This window comes from Rhopalosiphum padi, chromosome 1 (assembly GCF_020882245.1).
Source record: "Rhopalosiphum padi isolate XX-2018 chromosome 1, ASM2088224v1, whole genome shotgun sequence".
Lineage (NCBI taxonomy): Eukaryota > Metazoa > Arthropoda > Insecta > Hemiptera > Aphididae > Rhopalosiphum > Rhopalosiphum padi.
In genome coordinates, this window is record NC_083597.1 from 35,817,150 (window position 1) to 35,829,547 (window position 12,398).

The following is a 12,398-nucleotide window of genomic DNA, read 5'->3' on the forward strand; positions in this document are numbered from 1 at the left end:
AAAATATGTTAAAATGTAGATTAAAGTAGAATGGAAAAATGCAAGCTCATTATAATTGCAATTATACGTTATTTGTGTATAAATAAAAAATACTTTAGTTAATAATAAAATATGTAAAAATCAGAAAAATTATAATTCATTTTTCGATATTTTTTCATGTTATTTATTTTTTATATAATGTGCTATAAACTATATAAACGCAGTAAATTTATCTTGTAAATTTTGACAAACTAAATTAAACGTGGTGTGCTTAATATCACCGACATTAATATTTAGATATGAAGCAAATTATAACTACTAAAACTATCACAAAAAAACCATATCCAATAAAAAATTGTTGATTATCTGAGCATCACTCGTTTTAAGAATATAAACTTCTTTACGGTGACAATGTCGGCGCAAATCTCATCACCCGAAAATTATTTGTCACTTTTTCCTAATATTCGATCAAAATTTATATGATTAAGCATTTTACTTTTTTTTTAAATTTACTAAAAGATTTACTAATTATCCGACTTTAAATGACTAAATCTACATTTAGTACAAAAACCAAATTGCACTAATTTCATGACACACGAGTTAATTGTTTTTAATTTAAATTTTTTATTTATTTTTAATATTTTTATTATTCCATGTGCAACTATCAGACGATAAGTTTTCAAAGGACCAATTAACATTAGTTCGAATCCTACGGTGAATATATTTTATTTAATTTGTATAAACAATACTTTGAATGCAGGAAAATGTATTTATTTATTTAAAAAAAAATGTGAACAATTAATTTTTTGTTTATTTATTTAACATGTATATTTTCCAATCGCATGAACATTATTTATCTTGAATTTGGTCATATTTAACTGATAGTCTTGAGCTCTTGGCACTTGACGATCAAAGTTGACAGTTGATTGACAAATTATCATGTTCAACGGTTGGCTGAAAAGGCCTGTTCACAATTTTAACTGAATGAATAGCGATCGACCACTAAGACCAAATAATACAAAATTATTGTATTTATAATCGTTTATTTAAACATCGTTTTAATAGCTAAAGCGCTTGTATATTTATAATATTAGTTGAAGTCGTGATTTTTTCCTCATTGTTCAATTATATTTTATATAACACGTGTACAAATTACAAAACTTTTTTATTTTATTATTTTTTATTATTATTTTTTTACCTATTTATTATAATATTGCGAGAGCAAATCACCTACTTTATTATAATATATGAGCGCTAACCACCACAGGATTCTTTATAATAATAATAATATTATTTATTCTCAGAAAAAATAATGTAAATTAAATATAAAAAAATGCAGACATAATGTAATAAGTAATGTTATAATAGTAATAGGTACGTTTATTTAAATATAAGAGGAACGAAAAAAGAAAAAAAGAATTTATAAAAATATTAAATAGCCGATGATATGATATTTATGAATTTAAGATTTAAAAATATAAATTATAAAGTGATATGAATATAATATATAATAGTGATTTTTTTTTATAAGTTATATTATATTAGCTTTTATATAGCGATAAATTGATTATAAAATATTTAGTTCTTAAAGGTACCTATTAAATAGCCAATATATTCACTGACAAATTGTGAGCAACTGATTTATTATTATTACGATATTGTTTTAAGCGAGTTGGTATGGTTACAGAATTATAATTTGATTAATTATTAATTAATTTATATTGTTGTTAGCCCAGATGACCGATATTTATTTATATAATTTTTGTTAATACAGTAACTTATTATTTGTATTTTGATTGAATCAATAAACGCAACTCTTTTTCAACAACCATTCGTTTTAAAGTTTTCAAGCATAGGTACGGTATCCGGCCAAAATAGCGAAACAATTACCGCGAATGTAAAAATCGCGAATTGATAATAGCGAAAATAAAAATAGCGAATTATAAAAAAAAGCGAAAATACATAATAGCGAAAATCAAACATATTTATTACAATAAAAAATGGATAAAAATAGTTTATAAATGAGATTAAATTACATTCATTATAATTATAATATCGTTAAGTTCTAATAATAAGTACTTATAGTAGTAATAATAATAATTTTAAATAAAATAATTATATTCAACTTAATTATAATTATATCTAGGCATTCAGTGACAAATTATATGCTATACCTTTTATGAAGTTCTTATTCTCATTAGTATTATAATTTGTAACTAATGCATGAATTCTTTTATTACAGTCCTTGTACTTTTTTTTTTTTCTGTGGTTGTTCTCCAGCATTATACTGCTCTCGTTTTAATTCTTCTATGTTTTGAACTTTCTTAATTCCATCCATGAATTTCCATATATTAGGGTGGCTTGCTCCTAAAGAATATGTATTCTATTACTAAAGATACTAATTGTTAATAAAATAATACGAACCAATAACAGATGTAAATCCTCTGTGCCATCCTTCAACAGCGTTGTTTGTTGTTGGAAGACCATTTTTGGCTGAATAGTGACAATTCCAAATATCAATAGGATGTCTTGGTTGTCGTCGAGTTTTTCGTCTTCCTGTTATTTTTCCTACCCAGTTATCCTCGAAATAATCCAAGAATGGCATTACCAGGTCTTCATTTTCAACATAAAATTGTGTTTCTAAAATTTCTTCGTATGCATTAATAACGTTATCTGGTGGAACATAGGCCAAAGCAGCTAACATACGAATATGAAGAGCAAAGTTAGCATTATTAATATAATTTTCGACTAGACCAACATTTTGAATTTGTCGCCACATACATTTAGAAAAATGAAAAAAACAACCTTGTTGTTCAGCGTGTGGAAAAACAATTTTGAATGCATTGATTGAGGCATGTTCAAAGTCCATTATTACCGATGTAGGATTTAAAGATGGTTTTATTTCTAATAAATATTTAAGAAAACGTGTATATGTTGATTGAGATTTATCGGTTAATAATGCATAAATGGTAGGACTAACTGTTTGGTCACCTTGTTGAATAAGTACATGAATAGTGAATAACTGATAAAAAAGTGAAGGTACCGTTTTAAAAGTCCCATCGACTAACCAGTTAGTTGATTGATCCATTAATTTTAAATTATTTTCGGTCGAAAATATTAAAATTCGATCTTGTGATGCTCCACTGTAAAATATTAAAAATTGTTCTCCTTTTATTGTTTTAGTATACTCATCAGCAATTTTAAGGTCACTCACTGTTTTCGGAATAGGTGGTGCGCATTGGTTACGTGTCCGAACTCTTCGTATAGTGTGTTTTAAATGATGAACTGAAGGAATTGCACCGGCTACTCCAGGTACTATTTGAACAGTACTGATTATATCATGTGGAGTATTTTGTGTATGAACAGCCGCTTCTTTTATCTTATTCACAGCCATTTTGCATTGGATTTTACATGGATCGGGAACATGATTATGTGAGTTTTCCTTAGGTTGACTTTTATTTCTACGTTTATCGTAATTATTCTACCTTTACATGAACTTTCTACGCAACGCCAATATATTGTGTTATTTTGTTTTCTATCTTCACGATGCAAAAAGCCACCATACAATAATAAATTCTTATTTTTATTACTTTTTACAAATTCCATTGAAAATAATATTAATATATTTTTTCACTGTACACTTTTTTTTAACGAACAAAAATATTAAATTAAATAATACAAACTACACTACATTTACGCACTGTCGAACTACAACTGTATTAAATTGTGTCAGCTCAAATATAATATGATTGACAATCTTATCTCGGTATATTTCCAATATTAAAATAGTCATAATAGTAACTAAGATAGCACATTGACGATAACCCGATACGTCCGTGGTTACTGGGTAGTGGGTATATATTAATTGCGCCAGAAATTACAGGTAAAAATAAGTTTTATCAAGTATTTAAGTTTTAGTTTTATATGTTTTATAGTATTTGAAAAAGAAATTATAAAAATCTGCAGTTTCGCTATTATGTATAATCGCATTTAATTAAATTCGCTATTTTTATTTTCGCTATTATCAATTCGCGATTTTTACATTAGCGGTTAATTGTTTCGCTATTTTGGCCTAGACCCCATAGGTACACCTTACGTATTATAAGAAAAATACACATAATTATGTATACCTACTTAATTCGCGTACAGATCAATATTTAACCCGTTGCAATAATCGACCAGGTTGTTACATACAAACGACCTCAATGTGGTGCCCTTTACCAAGCTGAAGAGACCATCTCCACTGAAAGTATTTGGTTTCCACGAAAGTTCACTCGTCAGGTTATTGGTCAAAATAGCATTTATAATGAAACTCTGAGTCATGATTGTCGATGTGGGGAGAGATCCCATTCTCGACCCTTCTGTCAACACGCCGGTCAATAACTCCACATCATCGACGCTTTGGTATAAATTTTTCAATTCATCAGCGGTTTCCCAGTTTTTGGTTAGTTGGAAAAAGCTATCGTATGCAGGCAGCCCGAATCGTCTCCGATAGTTATTAAAACTCTGCACCGCATGTTCTCGGGATAGCTTCATCAAGGTCTTGGTCAACGGTTTCGTCGAAAACCCGTCGTTGTGAGCCGAGATCTTGCCCATAGGTTGGCTGATCATAAACTGCAGCGTATTTTTTAAGCCCTCTTCCAACACTTGTCTAATAACATTCAAGAATTTATTTGAATAAGTATAACTATTTATATATGTATAATTTATATACATAATATATATATATATATATATATATAATATATAATATACATTGCACAGACGTCGTATTTATATCTGTGACCTGATAATCTGCTCTAACCCCTCACCCCTACCGAACCCTTTAATACATTTTAATAACCATTTAAGAACTGTACTTGAAAATAACTTTGTGTTCGTTCATATTGTACGATATCATCATTGTATCACAAATACTTTAAATAGTTCAAATAGCATAAATAATATATTGTTTAAAAATACAAAAGTATAATAATTATGTATACAATATATTATATATAGGTACACCTTGTATACAAATCCTCGACTAAACGTAATATTTCGTTCAAAGTTTGTCATGGATGAATTTTAAATTATGTGTTTATCCATATAAAGTTCCAGACTTACTTGCTGTTACCGAAGAACATCGAACTCATAGGAGCACTATTAAACTGTTCCGGTAGACTGGACATGGCCATCATCAAAACTAGTTCAATTGGTGTGGTGGAACTACTGATGTTTTGAATTCGGTGGTGATAAACTTCCGGACGGAGCTTCAACGGATACGCGTATCCTGTATGCATGTTTAAGATTTCGTTCATCATTATTGTCATCATCTGGCCGGTGACAACCTTTCTAGCTGTCTTGTAGATCTCTTCATCTGTCCCTTTCGAAGACGACATCAGTGACAGCATGTCACACACGCGGTTGTGTTCACGGACCCAAAGTGTCGATATTGCATAAAGCATTGGGCTCAAGCTAAACATCTTTGGCTTCCACATTCTGCTGAACTATTTCACAAAAATTGATATGTCAAGTGATTTTTTTTACAGTTTTCATTTAACACTCACTAAATCTTAGAATATAAATGATTTTGAAAATATTTTTTTTTTTATTAAAAAACAACATATTTGAAAAAAATGAAAATTTTAGTTTAGGTATTTAGTTTTTTAAATGATAGGTTTCATATTCTAAAATTGAATATTTTTTCCGAGCATTTCAAAGTACTAAAATTTAATTGGGCATAAGTTAATTTGTTATAAGTACCATATTAAAAGTTTAAAGTGCGAAATAGTAATAAAAAATGTTGCAGGGTACAAGGGTACAGCTATAGAATACAAGTATACCACACCACTACGCACATCTTAACTTTTAATATTCCTTAGTCAATTATAACTAATTATATTTTTATTATTCAAACAATGAAAAATTTACCTTTTCTTTAACAATTTATTTTATTATGATTTAAAATTATGGAAAAAAAAAATTCAGAATTGTTAATACTGTTTAGAATAATATTCCTGTATAATATTAAGCTGCTATTCTGTATGTTCATTTTATTATTTTTAAAAATCGAGGAAAATTGTATTCGAGTCATACACAAAATTCAATTAAAGTTACTCACTGAGAGTGAAAAGGTTGAAACGCTATCGACCGAGACGTCCGTTGATTCGAGAAATTCTTTTAAATATACGTTTGAGCGTAGTATCGGTGACATGTAAGGTGCATAATGTTCGTTATTAAGGTACACTGTCTTGAGTTTACCACCAGAGAACGATCTCAGCGATCTTTCCGACTCTGCGTCATTGCCATATAGTTGGGAAGCCGTTACCTATAAATGGACATAATAAAATACAACGTAAATATAGTGGTTTTGGTATCATTTTAAACGCATTCATAAAATAATATATAATATACACGAACCGTTAAGTTAGAATCGGAGTCGAAAAATTGCAAAATGAAATACTGATAAAAAGCTTGAAATAGTAAATTTCGATTTTTCAGATCCGGTTTGAACTGGCCGGATTTACGTTCAAAAATCCCGGTGTACAATGTATTTAAGGGCGGTAAATTTTCTGAAAAAAGTAAAATGTTGATAACTGCAACGTCTGAATACTTTGATAAACAACAATTATAATAGTTTTAATCCGCATTATACGAACATGGAAATATTAAGTTTATTTTATATTATTTTATTAGCAAGAGAACATTTACTGTCGTTTGGACACGTCAGTGGACGCGAACGTGGCAATAATCTCCCGTCGATGTCTAGTTGGTTTGCCTCACTGCCGGGACTATAAAACCCGACTTCTAAACTTTTCAATACTTTTTGATGGTCTTAGAATAAAAAAAATAAATATATTATCCGATTATTATATATATATATATATATGTATTAAAATATTATTTATCATGAATACATGAGATGTGTCATTATATGATAATTATAATAGAATACTATATTATGACGAGTATTTTCTATTCTATTCGAAAATTATTTACCCAACTAAAATCAATACGCTTATTAGGATTGCATTTAAATTATCGTTTAGTTTACAAATACTAAAATAATCTTTAATATATTTAGCTTGAGTTCTTGTATACTTTATAGATATCTGCATATTAACTTGACAGATAAAATAAATTTGTTTTAATTTTATAAGTACTCGTCAATCTAATAATATAGGTTATATTTTCAAAAAATAATGTAAACTCCAAATATTTTGAATAATAATTCGGAATTCCGTTTAATAGGTATATATGTATAAAATATAAACATATTCCTTAGATAATACAAAAATTGACATTTTGATTTGTCAGTAAAGTTATAATGTTGTAAAATTATAACAAGTGTCTGCGGCATTAAATTTTTAATTTAGGTAATTCTAAAATGCAAATGATGTACCATACTATTCATACTACATAAAACGTTTAATATTAATATTATTATTATACATATATTGTTGAAAAAAAAAAAAAATTTCGATGTTTTAGCATCAAATATTGTTACCTACGTTATTGTTCATACACACGAGTATTTATTGATATTATTACAATATCAATTATATCATAAAGCTTTTTTTTCGTTTTGACATGAACATAAACTTATTTTATTATATAATTACATAACTCACATGCGTAAACGGTCGCCAACTGACGTCCCGAAGTAAACGGAATGATGCACCACCAATTCATTGGTATGCCCCAGCTTACGTCCGAATCGCGGATCCATGTCAATACCGTTGAGATGAACGACACGGATTTCGCTGCGAATCATAAGAAATATTACGAACAAAACAAACATTTAATTAATCGATCAATTATATTATATCGATTTATAAAATTACAAATAATCGCTAAATGTATCAAGCCAAGCGAAATTTGCACAGGACCCGAAATTATTTTTATAGTTGAGCCACTCGGGTGCTTGGGTGTACAATACATAAACTCGCTGTACTCACCTTTCTCGCATTTTTCCCCACTATAGTTTGGTGTGCATTCGCACATAACGCCCCGTTCATCGCCGTTATATTTTAACAACCCACCGTTTTCGCAACGGCGAGTATCGAACGTGTAGCATAACTTCACCTGCTTTTCCAGTTTAATTCTTGCCTTCTCTGAAATACAGTGCAGCATATTATATTATATAAATATATAAGACTCGCGGACGCACAGATTGTTCGTCTGATGAAATGGGTGGTCAAAATTATTTTGAAAAAAAAAAATAATGTACTAATTATTTCAAAGGCGACCCGTTTCGCCACGCGGCAAAATACTCACCAATGTTATTACTTTCGTAGGACATCACGAGTATCATTGTCACGATGAATATCAAGAAATAGTAACCCGGATAATTGACTGAAAACAAAACGATGTATTAAGTTTTACGTAAAACGGATAAAAAGCAGCGACTGTCTCAGATTTCGGTCGCAAGACATTTGAAACAGCTCGTATAAGAAACTACATTCGTGAGTAGGCTAATTCATTTGTCGAAACTTTTATATCAGAGTAACGCCATTCTATCGCTCTATATTATCATAAAACGTTATATTAAATGTTTAATACTTACAAAACAATTTCAACATTTTAACACAGTTGTAGGAAAAAGTCATGATCAATGACTATACAAAAACGAATCGTTAGTGCTATAATAATAATAACTGAAAATATTAATATAACAATTAACAATATAATATCAGATCGGTTTTATTAACACGCGCGAATTATCGTTGAAACAGTAACAAAAGTACAATGATAATTTAATCGGAGCGTCAATCAAACTACGAATGTATTATAAAACAATCTCGTTGTCATGTGTATAACGAAATAAATATGTAGATTCATGTATAATATTATATATTATGTCGGTTAGACAATATAATATACTAATGTGTGTATGTGATAAATAGAGAATAAAAAATAAGTATTAAGAAATTAATTATTAATTTTTTTTTTTTTATTAGTATTAAGAATACTGTCCGTTAGATACATTTAGTTTGAAGTTAATATAAAAGTTTAAAGAAAATTAAAAAGAAAAATCATGTTTCCAAATTATTTTGAATCTTATATGCTTACATAAAAAAAAAATAATAATATTAAAATCTACATAAAGCAGAATAGAAAAAAGCAAACTCATTATAATAAAATTTCAGGTATACGTTATTTGTGATTCAATGAATAATATTTCAGTAAATAATAAAATACGAATATTTTAACTTATTTTCCGATAATTGTTCATGTTATGAATAGACCATGATATATTTATTCACGTTATATAATGTGCTTTAAATGATATAAACGCAGTAAATTTATCTGGTAATTAAAAGTGTTGTGCATAATATTACCAACATTAATATTTATAGGTATATGAAGCAAATTGCAACTACTAAAATTATCACAAATACTATATCCAATAAATATTGGTTGGTTATTTGAGCATTGCACGTATTAATAACATAACTTTCTTATACAGTGACACTAAAAAGTATGCAATTATTTTTAAACGAAAAGAGAATACTACCTTATCACATTCGGTATCAGTCACATGATCGGATTAATACCTACACAATCACTGTAATAATATACAAATAATGTTTTCAGAAGAATATTTCTTTTGCCCTTTATACATTTTATTCGTGGATAAATTGCATTCCATAATAATAATATATAGTATTAAGTATTGATTATCTAAATAGTTGCGAGTGGCTTAATTATTTTTATTTTTTCAGCTTCTATAAGACTATAACAAACAATTATTTGAACCCCGATTGATGTACTTATTTCATTTCCATATTATATCAAATATTATGTTTGATGCTCGTGGTATTAACGACCAGTTTCGCGTTATACCATATTTATTATTTTTTTATTTTTATTTTAAATAAGAATTAATTATAATATACATTTTATTACAACCGTCTTATAATAAATAATTATATGAATGTTACTGTCCACTTAATTATTTTTTTTAAATTAAGTGATTTATATATATTATACATATTATATCTAATACTGCAGTTTTCTAATTATTATTATTATTATTTTATGTTTTCATCGTGGGAGATCGTGTTTTTTTCCGTTTTAAGTACCACTTTCGTTCTCTCGCGCATTTCTAACCAGCGTTTGACAAAATCGATTAAACAACAATTTCGAGTCTTTAAACGTTTAGAATTATTGTAAACCATAAAAGTTTTGTTGTGATCCATTTATTTTTATCGTGCCAATGGATTGAGTTGATATGGGTAGTATATATTTTATATAGTTTTCGGACCAGATTTTACGTTCAACGAAATGCCGGTTTTTCGTGTACCTGTCACCGCAACAGGCATACGCGGGTTTGGGAATCTTCTAATTCGTTTTTTATGTGTTTTTCGACTTGACATAAGCCCAGCTCTTAGGGTTTTATGTTCGAGTTTTACGACGGCGGGTACCTATAGGTACTTCAATTGTATATACGTCAAAAATTAATGTACTTAATCATTACAACAAAATTGAAACCGCGTGGCGTGGCCCTGCGCCGGGATCAATGTATTAAGATTAACACTATTATATCGTGTGTACGCTAACTGTTATTGTACAATTTTACGCGCAACTTCGAAAAACAAAAATAATATAATAATTATAAGTTTATATTCGTCGATCACGATTATATCAGTATAAAATATATAGAGATCTAAACCGATCGCGGTGTGTGATTACTCACATAATCATTATATCATTATACGGGGATTTGTTAAATCGAAATATTATGTCGAAATAAGTGTCGGTACGTTACCGAAAGCTATTATATTATTAAAATAATTAATATCGATTTGACGTTAATTGCAGATGCGTTATATTATATAAAAAATGAGATGCACCTCTAGAGTGACTATCGACGGCTTGAAATTAACACCCCAACTTTGTCAAGAAAATTGCATTATTCATTCCAGATTGATTTCCCCTAAACCTATAGACACATTTGTTATTTTGCGTATTTCTGATTGGAAAGTGGAAACGATATTTTAACTGAGGATTATTATAATAGTGGCACATACAAAAATTATGTTTGTTGTATGGCATTGGATTCATATTATAATAAGGTTGGTGAAAGATTTTCGTCTTAAGTTACTGCGTTGTAAACCAGTGCGCTCGATCCTTGGATGTATGAAGTGATCCATTGGTGATACGCGTATATCAACCCGGTCCCAACTATTTAGAATTTTTGAAAACCTTATATACATAAACATTTAGTATGATATTTTCATAAAATTTTCAAAATGTGTATCGGAATGTAACAGAGATGTGGTTTTAGCTCCAATATAATGGTTAAAAATATACTCATAATATACTCAAAAGTTTAAATTTAACTTAATTTGTTATAATGTAAAAAATACTAAATTTTTTTTTAATACAAACAATAAAACCAAAAACTAATTTTTAAAGAATAAATAAAAAATCATCTAATATTTTGATTACAATTTTTTTTTTTCAATAATTGTGGGGGAGTTATGCGGGCAAAGCCCCTACTGGTCTGTGTTAAGTAATTGTGCATTTTGAAAGTAGTTTTAAACCGTTAGCTTGAGCTCATCTAGCTTTCCCAATTCGAGCACTAATACGGGTTAAAAAGTGAGTTCTGTCCTTATCTGCATATATTATATTGTAAAACAACTTGGCGCTTTTTTCCTATGCCTGTCCCCTTTTAAATTCCTCAATCTTAAACCGTCAATTGTGAAATGATTTTGTTAGCCAATTGATGAGTGCATTGTGCCTATGCGGATTCTTCTCACAAATTCTTAGCTATTGCCAATATTTGATTAATATTGCTCGTCGACCATCGTAATATATTTATGTAACCAAATGGCCTATGCTCGCGGTACATGTTAAATAAAAATCATACGTATTATAATAGCATAATGTGGGTGTATAAGTCATGAATGTAATACAAATTTTTGTTTAGATACATAATGTTTACATACGTCTGAGAATTCGTTTCAAATTCAAAACCAGATAGGTCGGGTTCTGATATGTTGACACATTTTACGACGCCCCCCTCGTTTCGTACTATGCAGCGTTGGAGCAGGTGCCGAATCCTTATAGGTTTTTTTCCTCCGCAACACGCGGGCGGAGGTGAATATTTTTTTTATAAAAGGTATATATGTTATTATTGTTATATACTATATTAATTATTAAGGTATTTCTGAATGTTTTTTTACATTTTTTTTTTTTTTTTTGTAGCGTATTCTATTTCACAACCCAACAACAATGTATAATATGATATATTACCAGTTATAATATGCTTACTTAATACGGATTATGGAAAATAAAAAAGGTTTTCGACGACGTCACTGAGTAACTGCGGTACAGTGTACGTATTGTACTACATTTCAGAATAGACCTATATTAGTACGTTAAATTGTTAAAAATCCACCAATCCACGGATACTCACTTTTTTACATTGA

General features: G+C 28.9%; 2 protein-coding genes across 2 annotated transcripts; both read right to left on the bottom strand.

The window, feature by feature from the left end:
* Positions 1–2,031: 2,031 nt before the first annotated feature.
* Positions 2,032–3,439, bottom strand: LOC132917488 (uncharacterized). Its single transcript, XM_060978251.1, has 2 exons — positions 2,404–3,439; positions 2,032–2,346 (listed from the first exon to the last, which is right to left on the bottom strand). Exons 1-2 carry the CDS (start codon positions 3,371–3,373, stop codon positions 2,216–2,218), a joined length of 1,101 nt encoding a protein of 366 aa, XP_060834234.1. The 5' UTR covers positions 3,374–3,439; the 3' UTR covers positions 2,032–2,215.
* Positions 3,440–4,113: 674 nt separating this feature from the next.
* LOC132925563 (prostaglandin G/H synthase 2-like) lies at positions 4,114–5,459 on the bottom strand. Its single transcript, XM_060989955.1, has 2 exons — positions 5,086–5,459; positions 4,114–4,630 (listed from the first exon to the last, which is right to left on the bottom strand). The coding sequence occupies exons 1-2, from the start codon at positions 5,457–5,459 to the stop codon at positions 4,114–4,116; spliced, it is 891 nt and encodes a 296-aa protein (XP_060845938.1).
* Between the last annotated feature and the right edge of the window lie 6,939 nt (positions 5,460–12,398).

Excerpts from the sequence above, each read along its gene's own strand:
- LOC132917488 (XM_060978251.1), bottom strand. The coding sequence starts at position 3,373 with ATGGCTGTGAATAAGATAAAAGAAGCGGCTGTTCATACACAAAATACT. Across the intron at positions 2,347-2,403 it reads AGGATTTACATCTGTTATTG|GAGCAAGCCACCCTAATATA; the intron begins GTTCGTATTATT and ends CATATTCTTTAG.
- LOC132925563 (XM_060989955.1), bottom strand. The coding sequence starts at position 5,459 with ATGTGGAAGCCAAAGATGTTTAGCTTGAGCCCAATGCTTTATGCAATA. Across the intron at positions 4,631-5,085 it reads ATGTTCTTCGGTAACAGCAA|ACAAGTGTTGGAAGAGGGCT; the intron begins GTAAGTCTGGAA and ends GAATGTTATTAG.